The following is a 16,634-nucleotide window of genomic DNA, read 5'->3' as shown; positions in this document are numbered from 1 at the left end:
TCTAAAGTGTCAGAGTGTAAATTTACAAACCTCCTATTGCAGATTGCTTGATTTGGCATTTAAAGACTGGGATTGGTCATTTGATGATGTTGATGGTGGTGATGATGATGACGATGTTTTTGATTTCTGAAGAAATAAATGGGGTAAATCAAAAAATGAAAAATGAGTTATCTTAGTATTTCCAAGTAGTGCATGTGATTTGCACTTGGGTTTTCATTGGTTTTGACTAGTTTTTGAATTTTATTAAGTTTTTATTTTTAATAATATATTTGAAAAGTAGTTTTCAGAAAAGCTTCTAACTGAAATTTCCATGTTAAGTTATAAAAGTGAAATGCTATGTTCAGAATCTTTTTTAGCTACGTATTTGCAATACAGTTGAATTAGTTTTTTATCTTAGGAATAGAACATGTAGACATAACAAAAGAAGCTCATTCTAGTACTTTTTTTTTTCATTCCAAAGAATCTATATTCAGATATTCAGACAAGTGAAATTCACAAATGATTTCAAGTTCCTACAACTGTATTAGTTTGTGAACATAGCATGGGATCCCTTTTCCCTCCTCCCTCTCTCCTTCCCTCCTCTTTCTTTCTAACCTGCAAGAATTGAAACTGTAAAAACTTTGTAAGTCTAATAAGTGCTGTGAGATAGCTGTTTCTGATTTGGCTTTTCTTTGTGATGCTGTGAAACGTTTGCTTTGTGAAAAGATCATGTTACTCTTGCCGAAGAATGCTACTGATATGCTGTGAAAGTTCTTGTGCTTGTAGAACAAATAAAATAGTTCGGTTACAAAAAAAAAAAAAAATACTTCGGTTAACAGTGGCTAAAGGAAATTTGAACCTCATGATTAAACCATTTACGTAGAATGGATTTAAAAGAAGTAATATCTGCCTTAACCTAAGGGAGCATATTGCAAAAATAGACTTAAATCATGTATCATTGGGAGGTGTTTATAACCAAGATTTACAGAGATTTTTACATATATTTACTGTAACAATGTGTCTGTTCCCATGTCATAGATTTAAAAAAAATGTGACTAAGAGTCAAATAGTCCAATAGAACCTGATCCAAAAGTCCACTGTTCGTTCAGCTACATGAGTCGGGAGCACTTAATCTCCAAGGCAAACTTAACACTCCCCTGACTCACTCCGTGACGTATTATCTAACCCTAATAGCCAGTTAACCGTATTAAAACTTGTGTGTTGTGTTTGTAGGAAAATATAAGAATATAATTGCATGTACCTAAAAATCAGAAAAGTAATATAGTAAATATGTCTTATGTATGATTTAGGTGTTAAAAGCATAGGGGTTGGAAGACTGCATAGTTTAATGATATAAATGGAATGCCTTTTCAAAGAATTTAACAGTCTCTTAAAGTATTTTACTGTATCAACTAACTTTGTTTTTTCTTTTTTTCCAGCTAGCTGCCTTCTGTGAATGCAGTTGTTATTCAAGGTGGTCATATTCTTCCAGTTAAAACAAGACTGAAATATGATGGCCCAAAATTTCTTAAAAAGCTATATTTTCCTGAGAGACTGATACACACACACACACACACACACACACACACACATATTTCCCTTTATTCCTGCAATATAAATTATAAATCTTGGAGATTTTCTGCTCTCCTTTGGAGCAACATGTTGAACCAACAGTGATTGGTTAATAGAGTAAGAATATCATGCAACTCTTCCAAAGTTGTTCCATGAAGCTCTCTTGGCAGTCACTCACACTACATTGCACAAAAGGCTTGAGAAGAGTTAAAGAAATCATCTTTTCAGCTTCAACAGAGAGATTTCACCAGCACATTCACCAGAAGAGTCTGGGAATGGGTTCCACTACAGTGATGGAGACTGCATCTTTAAGAAGTGACCATTATACTATGTGTGTGTGGGGGTGTGTGGGGGTGTGTATGTATATATATGTACATATATGTATATATACATACATAACCCCCACACACACACACACACACATATACATAGTACTGTATTACTGCAAGAGGGTTCTTCAAATGTCCCATTTATTTTTTTACATACAGTAATCAGATATCATAACAAACTGCAGTTGCAACTATGCACTTGTATAAAGCCATAACGTTGAAGTTTGTATCTATCCCTCATTTGTGTATACCCCATGGAAGCTGCATGATCATGTTTAAGCAGTTACTGTAACAAGAAGTTTGAAGTTAATTCTATCAGTTTCCTAATGCTTCATGATAGGCAACTTTACCCATTTTGAATGCCTTAATTTAATTTTTTTTAATGTCTCACCTTTTTCTGTATTTTGAACAAAAAGTGTTTACCAGCTCTTAGGATGCAAATTCGCTTTGCAAAAGAAAAATAGTGCACTATTTTTACATGTAATAGTTATCAGTGTCAGACTATCTTGATTGTATAACAGAATTTTTTTTAAGTACCCGTGATAGAAACAATAATGGATAATATTGGAACTAATATATCTTTTATGTTTATTATTCATCCCACTCTGCTTACAGACCTCAGTATTAGTGTATGAGTAGGAAATGTTTGCTTCGCTTTGAATTTGCTGGCTACCCTAGATGTGTTTTTATTTCTGGCAGAGACATTTGTGACTGTTTCTACATTTTCACACTCAAGATTCTAAGATTATCTCAAATATAAAGAAAACTAAGACATACTGTAGATATATTTTAAATATTTAAATGTGATCCCTCAAACACACAACTGAGTATGGCAATATTTCAGTATTGGGTTAAGAAAACTGGTGACTAGGAAGAAGTGGCCTCAAAGGCCCTTAACTTGATTTTTATTTTTTAAATGATGTTAAAGTTGTAGGTTATGCAGGACCACTTCTGCCATATTTCTCATTATCCCAGAAAAATGTGTTTTTTACTGCTACAGTATGCATCAATGCTAAGTTATCAAGTTTGAAAAAAGTATGTAGTCTTTTATTAGTCTCTTTATATACATACGGAGTTGGTGTGATACTGAAATACATCATCTAATATTTCAATGAAGGAAATAGACCTTTTTCATTGACTCCCCTTGGGGTCAGTGTAGAAATGGTTAAAGAGTTAGACCCCCAAAATATAGACACTGTTGTGGAAATTGAACCGTGGCCTCTGGCCTGATGGACTAAACCTGAATCTTGTCATTCTCACATTGTCCCGCCTACGCTCTCTCACGCTGTCTGTGCTGAGTCCGGACACGCATGCCATGTCCCTCCCCGGGATGTTCTGCGGTTCTGGCTTGGGGACACAGCTTTTGGTTTTTTTGGGGTTTTGTTTTTGTTTTTGGTTTTGGTTTTTTGTTTTTAAGATTTAAAAATGAGAACTATATAAAATTTATATAGAATAAATATTTCCATTCATTAGACTTGTTAAAAGGAGACTGAATTAATATTTTATATAAAGATTTTGTTACACTATGGGAGGTTCTATCATATTATTCTGAATTGGAGAGTATATATATATATATATATTTTTAATAAACTTTATTAAGGTGAAATAATTTGAAGTTTACACATGAGTAATTGAAATATTTGAGTAAAAATGGCAAAAGTTTAAATTTTGAATGCTGTATATATTAGAGAATATGGAGAATCATGGTGTGCTGCAGCTATACAAGGAAAATTAATGTGAAGTTTTTTGGGGAAAAGAAAGTATTCTAAGGGGTGGGAAAAAATCTCTCCCATGGAGATTCTTCACATTATATAGTTTAACATAAGGGTTTTTAGGTCGTTTCTCCAGCTAATGGAAATGCGCTTAATAAAAATTCTGACCTTGGGTAAGAGTTTGCTTTTTACCCTTTTGCTCATTTCACGTACGTGCATGAATGCATACCCCTATCCAAGTGTCCTCTTCCCAGCACTCATTAAATACAACATTGACTCGGTTTAACAACCTGATTTTGTGCCAGCTTCTCTTTTTCTTGAGGCTCCAGAGCTTCCCAGATAAATGCAAGACCAGAAGTTGCTTATTTCTTCACACCTGATTTCTCCTAGAGCCATAAATACCTCCTATTGAGAGCTAAGAAGTAGTGAATACTGGGATTTTCTTAGTTGGATTTTGTACTTTTCTTTAGTGGGGATAGCGAGACCGAAGTAGAAGGAAAACTGGTGCCGGTGTTACTGGTAAAAATTAATGTATAGTGAGGTTTTGAAAAGTATTAAAAACGTGCTATCTAGAAGCAAGGTTTTTAAAAAATCTGAAATTTGTAAATGCCTTTAGCTATCTAAAGGATACCGAGAAATCTAAAATAAGGTGAGTGTTTTAAAATTGACCTGTGCTGGAGTCACAAATCTGGCTCTGAACGATGTCTTTTGTGTCGGTTCATCTGTAGACCTTCAAAAAGAAATACTCTAGGTTTGCCAAACCACAGTTGAAGAAATTTTGCTGCTGTTGTTAATCTGTTCCCACAGGATTCTGGTGGTAAAATAGAGAAACTTAGACGCTGTATTACTTTCTTGAAACATGCTTTAAATAACATGTTTAGTATTCTGTGAGAGGAAGTCACTTCTGAGTTTCTCGGTCTGTGTCGACACTGCTACTGAATCACGTCTCCTCCCCTGGAAGAAGGCTCCAGTTTCCCTCTGGCGTGAAGACACCATAGTTGATTCACAAAGCACTTTGAAAATAGGCGCTGTGTGACAGTGCTGAATATTATGCTTGGGGGGCCTGTCCCTGATTCCCTTCCCCATAGTAATGAGTTTTGTTTGGAATTGTATTAAGTTATGAATTGCATGGTTTAGATAATCGTAAATATTTGATCAGCTGTCCCCTCTGAACAAAAATCGTACCCCCCGATCTTTTTAAAAAATTTTTTGTTGCATCTTTGTAGTAATGTAATTGTATTTTATGCCTGCTTTTTATATTAAAAAAATTAAATAAAAGAAATTAAGACCGGAGCATTTTCATACTCTTCCTGTGAAATAGTCCCAGAATGCTGCAGCCTTCTGATACTTACCCAGAATGTTTGCCTTCCCTGAAAGATACATATAAAAAGATGGGTGTGTAGCAAAACAAATCATAACTAAGGTCACAGACCTGTGAATGCTCAGCCGTGTCTTTTAGTCCGTGGAGAAATAAAAATAGAATTTCAATAAGGAGTCTGTTGCTGGCCTGATTTAGGTATTTTGAGGGACTTGCAAATCAAACAATCTCATTTGAGTGTCCAGGATAAGGAAAAGATGCAGAGTGCCTGTTTTGCTGAGAGGTAGTTTTCAAGAAAGTTATTTCTTTGGTAATCAGTAGGTTCTTTTTTCTGTTGTTTTATTTTTGACAGAATGAGCGGGGGAGGGGCAGAGAGAGAGAGGGAGACACAGAATCCGAAAGAGGCTCCAGGCTCTGAGCTGTCAGCACAGAGCCTGACACAGCTTGAACCCATGAACCGCGAAATCATGACCTGAGCCGAAGTCGGATGCTCAACCGCCTGAGCCACCCAGGCGCCCCTGTAACCAGTGGGTTCTTATCTAGGATGCTTACTGGCTGCCGGATCCGGGACAGGTTATTCAGCTTCAGTGTTTACATCTTTTGTAAAACGGAGACTTTTACTTACAGGATTGTTGCAGGATTAAATATGATAATGTGCGTAGGATATCTGGAATAGTTCAAATGTTTGTTCCCTTTTCTGCCAAAGGGGGGAAAAATGGGGAACTCTTCACCTAAGAGTGTGTATTCTTTTTATTTTTTAAGTTTACTTAAGAGAGACAGGCATAGAGAGAGAGTGTGGAGTGGGGGGGTGGGAAGGCAGAGAGAATCCCAGGCAGGATCCTGTCAGCACGCAACCCGACGCGGGGCTTGAGCTCATGAGATGAACCATGAGATGGGGACCTGAGCCAAAATCAAGAGACGCTCAACTGACGGGGCCACCCAGGCGCCCCTAAGATAGTATTTTCTTAAAGGAGAAGCTTTAAGCAATGATAAATTTCTAAGAAGTATATTTAAATAAAATGGACTCAAATCACCTAATTTGTATTTATTCCTAATGGTTAGATTATAATTGCATATGAGAAAAGGTTCACTTGGACTTTTTTTAAATTGACAACTGTGAGGAACGCCTGGCTGGCTCAGTTAATATAAGCATGTGACTCGATCTCGGGGTTGTGAGTTCAGGCTCCACGTTGAGTGTAGAGCTTACATAAATAAAAAAATTACGGGCGCCTGGGTGGCGCAGTCGGTTGGGCGTCCGACTTCGGCCAGGTCACGATCTCGCGGTCCGGGAGTTCGAGCCCTGCGTCGGGCTCTGGGCTGATGGCTCAGAGCCTGGAGCCTGTTTCCGATTCTGTGTCTCCCTCTCTCTGCCCCTCCCCCGTTCATGCTCTGTCTCTGTCCCAAAAATAAATAAATGTTGAAAAAAAAAATTAAAAAAAAAATGACAACTAGGATTTTAAAAACTACAGAATGATTTATTTATCTTACATAGGACACTAAAACATTTTCTAATAAACATCATTTACTTATTACGTATAACAATGTCATTCAATTATAAAGGGAAAGAGCTTTTAAATTCTAGCGTTTATAAACTTTTACGGTAAAATGCAGTGTCCAGTAATCCTAACATCACGTTTAGAATATAACAAGAATAAAATCCGTAAGAAGTTGACAGCACCCCAGCAATACCTTTTACTGCATCTATTTTCAGTGGACATTTTTGTTTTTCAAAGGTGTGACTCTTAAAGATGGCAGCATTGTGCTTGAATCAGAAAGCTCATCGGGACTGCCTCATCCTGCTGTAGAGACTGCAGCCAATCGACCTTTCCTTAGGAACTAAAGGCACTATATGAAGTTACAGCACTACTTGGGTGTATAAACTTGAGCCAATTAACGTTTTTGCTTGCCTCGATATCCTTACTATAGCCTAAGGAGGCATTATCGTGTATTATGATACAGCAAGGCCATCCTGTTACATCTATATTAAAAAAACTGCCCCAGAAAGTGACCCTGGTAATTTACTACAATTTCACTTCTGACTGAGTAAAATCCCACTCCGTTCATAATCATTTGTGCTCTAGAGAGGATTTATTTCTTAGAAGATTCTGAAAGCTGAAAAGCATGGTCTTGACTGCTCGACTTGCAGGTGTCCGAGACCTGCCTCCGCCTCACAAAGGGGAGGAGTGGGAAGGAAATCAACATTTCTCAACAAGTGTTTAAGTGGCTCCTGTCCAAAATACATCTGGCTCCAATTCAGCGTTTCTGAAGCCATTGACTAAACTTATAAGAGACCTTGATTCAGCAGTGAGCTTTGCTTCAGTTATTAGGAATCCACTTCGTGTGGAGGGGCAGCGCATCTGTTACTCAGCCTTTACCGCCGTCTTCCTGTAGCGAAGGACCGTGGTGGTTACCCACACGTTTAAAGCAAGCATGATCACGAAACGTGTAAGAACTGAAATCGATCAAAAAGAAAAAGTATGTTAAAGAGTACTGTTTTCACGTTCTAATGCAAAATCACTCCTGCCCTACCGCTCTAAGTAGAAGCCTAAAAGCCTAAATAACTGCCCACCCCCACCCCCGTCTACCACGTAAGATTCACAACACCGCCTCGTGGGAACTTTTCAACAAACCTGCTTCCAAATATTTCTGGGGGGAGAGCACTTTACCCTAAGTGACTCGACGAACACTCCCCTGAGGAGAGTTAATGTATCTTTGTGGTTGTGAAACATTTGTAAGATACCAGCTAAGCTGTTCCTAAAAGATTGTCCCCAGATACACTGATCGCTTTCAGGAACAGCTGTCACTTTAACTACAAAGCAAACCATAGCTAGAACATTCCCAATCTTCCAAAATTGTAATACGTAGGTTCATTTTGTTGTTTCCTTACGGCTGGATTCTTCTTCCCATACACAGGATTCTTCAAGTCCTGCGGAGAAGACTCAGACCTATCTTTCCCCACTTGACCCAAGTTTATGGTTTGACCACAGTACTTTTAGTGTTTTGCTCACTGCTGACAGAAGGTGTTGCAGCCCAAAATACAGTCTCTGCAAAGGGACAGGGGTGCCTCACTCTCCTGTAGCCATATTTCTCAAGGAACAATTAACCGGTATGTGTACCAGGAACATGTCTCTAGTCTTCATAGAATGGGTGACACCATTTGTTTTCATTCTTTTCCAAAAATGTATACGCTTGGCTGGGGGGTGGAAGACAGCCTAGGGAATTACTAAGTTCTTTTTACATCAACCCACATATCTTCTCCTCCATCACAGTGTCCCCCTTAAAAAAAAAAAACAAAAAAAAAAAACCAAGGATGTGGGGGTCAAATGATTGTCACCTCAGTAGAGTCCGTCCTCACTCACCCCCAGCCCTCCTGTTCACTCTCCATGGCTAAGCCACGTGTCCCCCGCTCACGGGCTTGTCATCGTCTCTTCCCCCGTCCCCCCATCTGTCTCTTCAAATTCACCTCCCCAGGCCCCTCCAGCCAGGTCACATTCCCCCATCAGGTGCTCCTCCTGGCCTGCTTTTCCAGAACACATTTCCCAGTATTCTTGAATAGCTAATTGTGCGCTGACCGCACCGTCCGTCTCCACCCACTGCTGGCGTGGAAGCGTCACGAAGACAGCAGTCTACGACCTCATGCTGCAGGCCGTATCCCTGGCGCTAACACGAAGTAGGTGCTCAGCCCTGTAAGCGGGGGCTGACGCCTGGGAATACACCGTGGCCTCTAACTGTACGTGGAGCAAGCTGATCCGTGAAACCCTAAGACAACTTGGGAAGAGCCACCAAGGGCACGCAGTCCAAAAAAATGGGAAGAAAAAAGATTTCGCTTACTCGTAAGATCGCCGGTGGTCATTATCGTTGTTATTATTCTTGCTGTAAGAGAAGATATTCAACAATGTCAACTTGCTTCTCAGCTATGTCGGTATTCAGCTAACGTCTTCCCATTTCAAATACAGGAATAGATGCTAACTGTTCCTGAAAGATCTTGGTAGTACGGAACACCAAATCGGTACTGTATTTTATAAAACCTCTCAAAGCCAGCCATGCGTCCTAGCCCAGTGGTTTTGAGGCTCTCCCAAGAGCAGAAGCAGTGTTGCCCAAGGGACCGGGGAGAAGCCGAGAACCCACGGTGTGTGCCCAGCCACAGCTCCCCCACCCCAAAGAGCACGTTTGGAAAATCTCATACGTATGGGACTTCTGGTAAGGTTTACTTTAAAGACGGGCTTCTACTAACAACAGAGATGTCTGGGTGGCTCAGTCGGTTAAGTGTCCAACTCTCGACTTCAGCTCAGGTCATGATCTCACGGCTTCATGAGCTGGAGCCCCACATCGGGCTCTGTGCTGACAGCACGGAGCCTGCCTGGGATTCTCTCTCTCCCTCTCTCTCTCTCTCTGCCCCTCCCCTCCCCCACTCACGCCGTCTCTCTCAAAATAAATAAATTAAAAAATAATAATAAAGAAAGGCTTCCACTAACAAAAAGCAAGGTTTTTAAATGACTGAACTTGACCCCCTTCTTTTGTAGAGATTTTCTAGGTAAAGGAAACTGAGGCCCAGCAAAGGGCAATGATTTCCCTAAAGGTCTAACTAGAATTGTTCCGTTCAATTCGTTTGTCTGGTACAGCGCTTTCCTTCGTGGCCACAGGAGACACGTGTGGGAGATGTGACGTGGGATTTCGAGGACATTACCTGTAACTCAACGCCTGCCCTTCCTTCCTGACCCGAACCCACCCACACAAAACTCTCCCTCTGCCTCACACATCACACATTTAGGAAATTAGGTTTAAAGCCAGTTCACTTTTTCCCCATAAAGTTATAATCCTCGGTTTGTCATGTATCCAATATGTATTTAAGGACTTGTTCAAGCACAGAGTACCATGCAAAACAGATGGAAATATAATACATGGTCTTTAAAGTTACAAGTTCCGAAGATTTCCTACAAGAAAATTTAAGAAACAACACTTAAGATTACCTGAAGGTAAAATTAGGGAGCTAATAAGTAATATATCAAATCAGCAATTCCAGAAACATATATATACATATATACATACACCTATATACATATATACATGTATATATGTATATATATTTCCTAACTATATATATATTTGTGTGTGTGTGTGTGTGTGTGTATATATATATATATCATAACACTGTCAACATCTCAAGCTAAAAACAAAACCCAAGAAAACTTAATTTTACATAACTTGGGACGTAAAGACCCCTCCCAGAAACCCCTGATGGAGAAATCGGTCCATTAATACACAGAAGAAACATGAAGCATAGTTCGAATACCTAAAACTAATAAATCTAAGTAACGTCACAGCCCTGAATTTTTAAAGTTTTCTACCTAAAATAGCATGTGTGTATATATATATACACACATATATATATAGGTATATATATGTATGTATATGTATATATATGTGTGTATATGTATATAGGTATATATATGTGTGTGTATATATATATAGGTATATATATATGTATATATTTTAGGTTCCTGCAAGAATCCAGATGAACAGTGGAAATTCTGAACTTGAGACCAAACAACATGGCTCCAGGAACACACCCTGGCAAAGTCTATTCATTCTCAAAAGCCAATGTATGCTTCTCATCTCTCATCTGTTACATCATAAAGGGTCATATTTTAAAAACAAGTTAGTGGATTCAATATAATCAACCTATTGATGCTTTTCAAAGAGCAAAACAGGACTGTTGATGTTCAGCCAGATTTTGGGAGAAAGGGGTGTTTCACATCTGTTTTTAGCAAGTGGAATAGGGATCTTGCAGAGAATGGAAAGTAGCCCGCGTGCCATCAGAATCATAAATACGGATCCACTTGGAGGTTCTATGTGCAAAGGATTAAAGCCTGTGGGACCGTGACGGGGGGGGGGGGGGGGGATGGCGGCTGGCTCTTACTTGCACAGGTGTATGCAGCGAGGCTCCAGGTGAGGGCGCTCACGGTGCCTGAGTCCCTGGTCTTCCACAGGTACTGGAGCTGAGCAAACTTGCTGGCCACGCTGATGAAAGTACTTAGATTCTGTTTGCAGGCAAAACATGAGAAAGTTAGGAGTCCCTCAGTTAAAGAAACAAGAGCGCCATATACTGAGCGCGCTTCTGAAGCCAAACTGTCAGGACAAGAGACAACCGGTTTGTACAAGGACAAAGCCCGGGTTCGGTGAAAAAGCAGGCAGCAGCGAGATGCTGGTTTATTAATGCACCAATCCCACTGTTCAGTGGGTAACTGGTGGGCGTGCAGCTGGTGTGGAGGTGGGAGTAAGGATCACTGCATGGCCACAAAGGCTTATCCATCTGACCACCTGCCAATAAAAGCAGATAAGAGAGAGAGAGAGATAAGATAGATGAATAGAGAAGATAGATGGATGAATGGATAGATAGATAAGATAGATGGGTGGGTGCATGGATAGACGGAGAGATAAGATAGATAAGATAGGTGTATGGATAGATAAGTAGATAGATAAGATAGATGATGGATGGATAGATGGACAGATGGGTGGATAGATGACGGATAGACAGATGATAGAGAGATATGGTGTTTTAGAGTCTGGGGAAAACCATGCTGCTTTGAACACACAAAGTCCAAGCAGCAGGCGAGGCACACGGGCTCTGAATTTCTAGCTATTCCAACCAGTCCTTGAGGGGCTGCGCTCAGGCCCTCTACTGCCCCACGAGGTAAGAGACCACCACGAGTTGGCCTGCGGCGCCACAGCGCCCTCCCCGGCGAGCGGGGCCCGGCCTGTGCTGTAGGTGGAGGGGACACCAGGGGCAAGGCGCCCCGGAAGTCAAGAGAACCAAAGGATCCAAGGGGGAATCCTGAGCTGGGGCAGCAAATGCTACAGAGAGACCAAGGTGAGGACCAGCGAGCGCCACTGGCTCCAGCTCGAATGCAAGTGGCTGGTGTCCTTGACCGGAGCAGCCCGTTTAACTTCCGACCCTCAGGAGGAAAGCAACATGACTGGGTTGGGGGTGGGGCATCGGGTCTGGCTCTGCTCGGTCCCCCGCACCTGTCGCGGGACTGGCCCTTGACCCGTTCTTATTGGGTTACAGCAACACGTCCTGGTAAAGGCGGAGGAGGGAAGGGGCGGCTGGGACATGGGAGGACTGTGGAGAAGTCCGGGCGAGTGAGCACTCCAGGCAGAGAGCAAGGGCCTGCGCTCAGATCCGAAGACAGGTCACGCCGGGAGCACATGGCTCGGACGACTGACGCCAGGTGGGAAGACGGCGTCTGCAGCCCCGGCCGGTGGGTAGTTGGGTCGGGACCACGAGCACGGAGGACCGGGCCTGCGGAAAGCCTGGGCACGAGGACTTAGGTAGGGCCCTGTCCACTCGTGTCAGGGGGAAGGCCACTGCCGAGCAGATACGCTAACCACGTCTGCTGGACCTTCCACCGGATCTGTCTTCAGGAGGAAATGCCATCTTCGGAATCAAGAAGAAGGAGTCTTCATAACCAAGGCCCGGAAAGATTTCGCAAATAAAAATACACGACGCCCGGGGAAACTTGAATTTCAGATCAACAACAAGTAATTTCTAGCATAGGTACGTCCCGTGCAATATTTGGGACAGATTTATGCTAAAACCCTGCCCATTTGCTCCCCGTAGGTCACAAGGTTGGAATGTAACACCCTTCCAAGCAAGGGTCACAGCCAAGACGCTGGGGAGGGGGTGGTGAAGTTCATGAGCCTGGGTGTGACCACCGATCCTTCTCCTTCTCCCTTTGGGTGGAGAAGCGGAATCCAGTCACTTTGGAGAGAGGATCTGGGCTCAAATGCTCCCTGACCCACACTCGGAGCCCTATTCTCACACTATGGGACTTTGGGGCCTTACCCAAGGTAGGATAAACGCACAGGGCTAACCGTTTTCCAAGGACAAAAATGTTTCGGGGGGAGAGGGGCAAAGTTAAAAAAAAAATCATGAGTATGGGGCCTGTGGGTGGCTCAGCTGATTAAGCCTCTGACTTCGGCTCAGGTCACGATCTCACAGTTTGTGAGTTCAAGCCCCGCGTCGGACTCTGCTGACAGCTCAGAGCCTGGAGCCTGCTTCTGTCTCCCTCTCGCTCTCTCTGCCCCTCCCCCACTCATGCTCTGTCTCTCTCTCTCTCTCTCTCTCTCAAAAATAAATTAAAAAAAAAAAACATTAAAAAATTAAAAAAAAAATGAGTATGTAGCCAATGTGTAATCATTAACCTGATAAGAAGCTCTTTATTTTAGGCTTATTCTACCACCGTTGCTCATTCTGTTGCTGTTAATTACCTCCCCAGCCAGGTGCTCTACGCCCCCCCCCCCCAAGAAGGAAGAAAATGTTACCAAACGCCTGAGTGAGACTAACGTCTTGTAACATTGGGGTAGGACTGCGCTTTCAACCCCTTATCCTTCAGTTAGCAGGTTAAACACTCGGCCCATCAAGTTCTTTGCAGGAACGGTGGTCTCTCTTCTCCAGGGGCGATGCACTTACCATGGCCAGATCCATGATCCACTTCTGCAGGGGAAGGACGAACCACGAGGCCACAAATCTACCGAGCGCTAAGGGAGACAGCAGTGGCTCGGCCGCCCCCCACCCCGCGCCCGTGGGGACACGCCAAGAGCACGGAGGTGACGCACATAAGCCAACCTGGGAAAGGCTCTGCGAGGACCGGTCCGATTTGGAAAAGACGAAAGTGGCTCAACATAACAGCAGATCACGGGAAGAAAACTGCCAAGCGCCCCGCCTTTGTGGTTCTCAACGATTCTGCCCGCCCACTTCATTCCCAGCCATGCAGACCTCTCCAGGGTGATGTCAAAAGCAAGGCATTTAAAGAAGCAGCTCAACATTATAGGGCAGGCACGTTCTGCAAAACTGGGGTCACGTGAAACTCTCTTTCCCCCTTTCCTGCTAACCCCAGTGTAAACCCAGGTGGGGACAGGAGGAACGAGAGCGGATTTTCATCACGCCCAGTGAGGCGGCAAAAAGCACAGAAAGTCCGGCTCCAGAAGCCGGGCGGGTGAGGGGATGGCCACCAGCCTCTGCTGTGACCTTGGGCAAGTCCCATTCCTTCTTTTGACCTTGGTTTGCTTATCCGCAAAACGGTCTTAACGTTCCTTTGCCCCATCTACCCCTTCAGGGCCTCGGTGCACGTCACAGGGACCCAACGCGCTACGATTATAATGAATGACATTACTTCAATGGAGGGGTCGAAAGAGACAATGCCCGGTGTGACTAGAACGAATTCCTGGCAACCTGGTCAACTCCAGAACGGCAGCTGGAACGTAGGCAGGTGAAATCTTGTTTTTAAAACACTCGAACTCAGTTTCTTAAACAGAGGGCACCCAGTTAAATTTGAATTTTCAGACCAACAAAAATAGTCTTTTAGTATGGTATGACCCATGCAATATTTGGGACACACTTATGCTTTAAAAAAAAAAAATCAGTTACTATGGTAACCCTACTTCTGGTTCATCACCACTCACAGGAGGAGGTTATAAGTATTCCGCCCACCCAGGGAGCTGCCCAGCTTTTGCAGTCCACAGCCTCACCACCCGTACAAAGGTAAATTGTCGTATTTTATTTAAACAGTAAACGACACGACGCTTTTCATCTTCAAAGTACTGTTTTCAAGACCCTTTTATCGGCTGGGCAGAGCTGCGCAGAGAGAAGCTGAGTGGGGAGGATGGGTACAGACAGCAGGGGCTCAGGACTCAGTCCCCTCCCTACACAGCCGCCCGGTCGGACAGCCGCCGTGAGGCTGCCGCTTGCTCAGCTTGTCCTGTGCTCCTGGTACTGTGATCCTTGCCACAAGGTAGGCATGACTGTGTCATCTCACAGGCGGGATGGGACAGGACAACTGCAGCTTAGGGAGCTCCCGGCCTGTGCCCACGAACACCCAGGGGGTGGGCGCAGCAGGTGTCCCCCAGCCTCCACGTCCCGAGGCGCCCAGCCCAGCGCAGACAGGAAGGGTGCCCTCCCTCTCTCCTCCACCCTGCGGGTGTACGAGTAACCCGCTCGGGTCACTTAACAGACACGGCCGCGTTAACTGGCTGCCACTGGTAAGGCTTTCCTGGCTTTTTAAGGACCGTGAATTCCCAAGAGAACCTCTGAAGGTTTACAGAACCGAAACAAGAGCCCGGCCCCTGTTCACAGAAGAGGCACCGTGAGCGAGCATAGGTCTGCGTCACGACCAGATGCCCCCCCCCCCCCCCACCCCCAAGACCCTTCTGATGTCTTGGCCACGATTTTCGCTTTGAACCAGCCGTCCAGAACCCGCACGCCCACACTGTGGGGCAGAGAGGGCGCGTTAGTGGCCTCGGGGTTCACGACAGACATTCCCGTTATTATGACTTCGCGTACTTGGGGACGTTTTCTCAGGGAAGAAGAAATGTCTCCGCCTCCCCTGAAGAATGGAGCTGGGACGGGCCTGGTGCCCCGGGCTCGGGGTGGGGGGAGGCCCCGGGCAGGGTACATATTCACTCTCGCGCATTTGGGATCTTTTTCGGTTTGACCACAAGAACGCAGATCTGGCAAAAGCACCTGACTCCCCGGTCCCACCGGATCCCTGGACAACGAAAAGGATACACGGCCACGTACGGGGCTGCTCCTTTCACGTTCCCGTTGAAATGGAAGGCACACAGCAGGAGGAGGGCATCTGAAAGAGAAAGGCTGTGAGGGAGGCGGGAGGGGGGGGGCCCCAAGGGCTGTTGCCCGACACGGAGGGGGTCCGAGGGGCCGGGTACCTTGTGCGGTGAGAATGGGATACTCCAGGTAGGTCAGCAGCGGGTACTCATAGTAACACTGGTACCGGAGAAACACCAGGAAACTGGGAAGAGAGGGGGAGCGTCTGAGCTGGGGCCGGCCCAGCACAGGGCGGCGGGGAGGCCCGGCCAGCGCCCAGGAGCCCGGGTTTGTGTGCAAAACCCCGGACCTGCCGGTTGGCACCTGGAAAAGTCAGGGGGGTGGGGGGGGAGATTCCGCACACAGAGCGTGGGACGGTAACTTAATCCTGTCCGCAGCTTCTCGAGCATCCGGGACTGACCGGGAGCTGGGCGTGGTGCACGTGGTCGCTGCCAAGTCCCCGGAGATGGTGGCACAAGTGAGTGTCACTGAGGTCCGAGCGGCAGGGCGAGAAGAGACGGCCCTTGTGGCCCCAGGCTGGCCCGCCCTGAGCGGGGGAGCAACCACCTGGATGATCCCTGCGGCCGTCCAGAGCGCTCCCCATCGAGGAGGAGCGGTGGGCGAGAGGCACGAACAGTCGTCGGTTCCTTAAGAGAACTCCAGCTCTGAGGGCCGCCTGGGTGGCTCAGTCGGTTGGGCGTCCGACTCTTGGTTTCGGCTCAGGTCGTGATCTCACGGTTTCATGAGTTCAGGCCCTGCGACAGGCTCTGCGCTGGTGGCGGGGAGCCTGCTTGGGATTCCCTCTCTCCCCTTCTCTCTCTGCCCCTCCACCACTCGCAATGTTGTTGTCTCTCTCAAAATAGATGAGGAAGGAAGGAAGGAAGGAAGGAAGGAAGGAAGGAAGGAAGGAAGAAGGAAAAGAAAAAGGAGAAGCAAAGAGAAAGAGAAAGAAAAGAAAAAAGAGAAGCAAAGAAAAGAAAGAAGAAAAAAGAAGAGAAGAAAGAAAAAACAAAAGAAAAAAGAAAAAAAAAGAAGAGAAAGAAAAAAGAAAAGAGAAACAAAGAAAAAAGAAAAAAGAAGAGAAGAAAAAAGAGACAAAAAGAAAAGAAAGAAAAAAAAAG

The 16,634-nt window shown here is 44.6% G+C and overlaps 2 protein-coding genes across 7 annotated transcripts in view; one reads left to right on the top strand and one right to left on the bottom strand.

Annotated features, from left to right (window-relative positions):
• Window positions 1-4,882, top strand: part of ROCK2 (Rho associated coiled-coil containing protein kinase 2) — a 133,919-nt gene extending 129,037 nt beyond the window's left edge. For 2 of the 4 annotated variants that reach the window (XM_040496087.1, XM_040496084.1), the window contains 2 exons: window positions 43-143; window positions 1,419-4,882. In XM_040496087.1, the coding sequence (XP_040352021.1) occupies window positions 43-130 (88 nt within the window). In that variant the 3' untranslated portion in view covers window positions 131-143; window positions 1,419-4,882. The remainder of the gene's footprint in view (window positions 1-42; window positions 144-1,418) is intronic. The other 2 variants (XM_040496086.1, XM_040496085.1) reach the window with 1 other exon arrangement.
• Window positions 4,883-6,364: 1,482 nt separating this feature from the next.
• SLC66A3 (solute carrier family 66 member 3) overlaps window positions 6,365-16,634 on the bottom strand; it is a 14,767-nt gene continuing 4,497 nt past the window's right edge. Inside the window, exons 1-7 of one of the 3 annotated variants that reach the window (XM_040496081.1) lie at window positions 15,904-16,258; window positions 15,636-15,719; window positions 15,478-15,547; window positions 13,384-13,441; window positions 10,831-10,951; window positions 8,742-8,783; window positions 6,365-7,362 (exon numbers count right to left, since the gene is read on the bottom strand). In XM_040496081.1, coding sequence (XP_040352015.1) covers window positions 7,271-7,362; window positions 8,742-8,783; window positions 10,831-10,951; window positions 13,384-13,441; window positions 15,478-15,547; window positions 15,636-15,719; window positions 15,904-16,117 — 681 coding nt within the window. In that variant the 5' untranslated portion in view covers window positions 16,118-16,258 and the 3' untranslated portion in view covers window positions 6,365-7,270. Of the gene's footprint in view, window positions 7,363-8,741; window positions 8,784-10,830; window positions 10,952-13,383; window positions 13,442-15,477; window positions 15,548-15,635; window positions 15,720-15,837; window positions 16,259-16,634 lie in introns of those variants that run through there. The other 2 variants (XM_040496083.1, XM_040496082.1) reach the window with 2 other exon arrangements.

This window comes from Herpailurus yagouaroundi, unplaced genomic scaffold (assembly GCF_014898765.1).
Source record: "Herpailurus yagouaroundi ecotype Mexico unplaced genomic scaffold, PumYag 188, whole genome shotgun sequence".
Lineage (NCBI taxonomy): Eukaryota > Metazoa > Chordata > Mammalia > Carnivora > Felidae > Herpailurus > Herpailurus yagouaroundi.
Note: the sequence above shows the minus strand (reverse complement) of the source record. Positions and strands in the feature narration are given on the sequence as shown.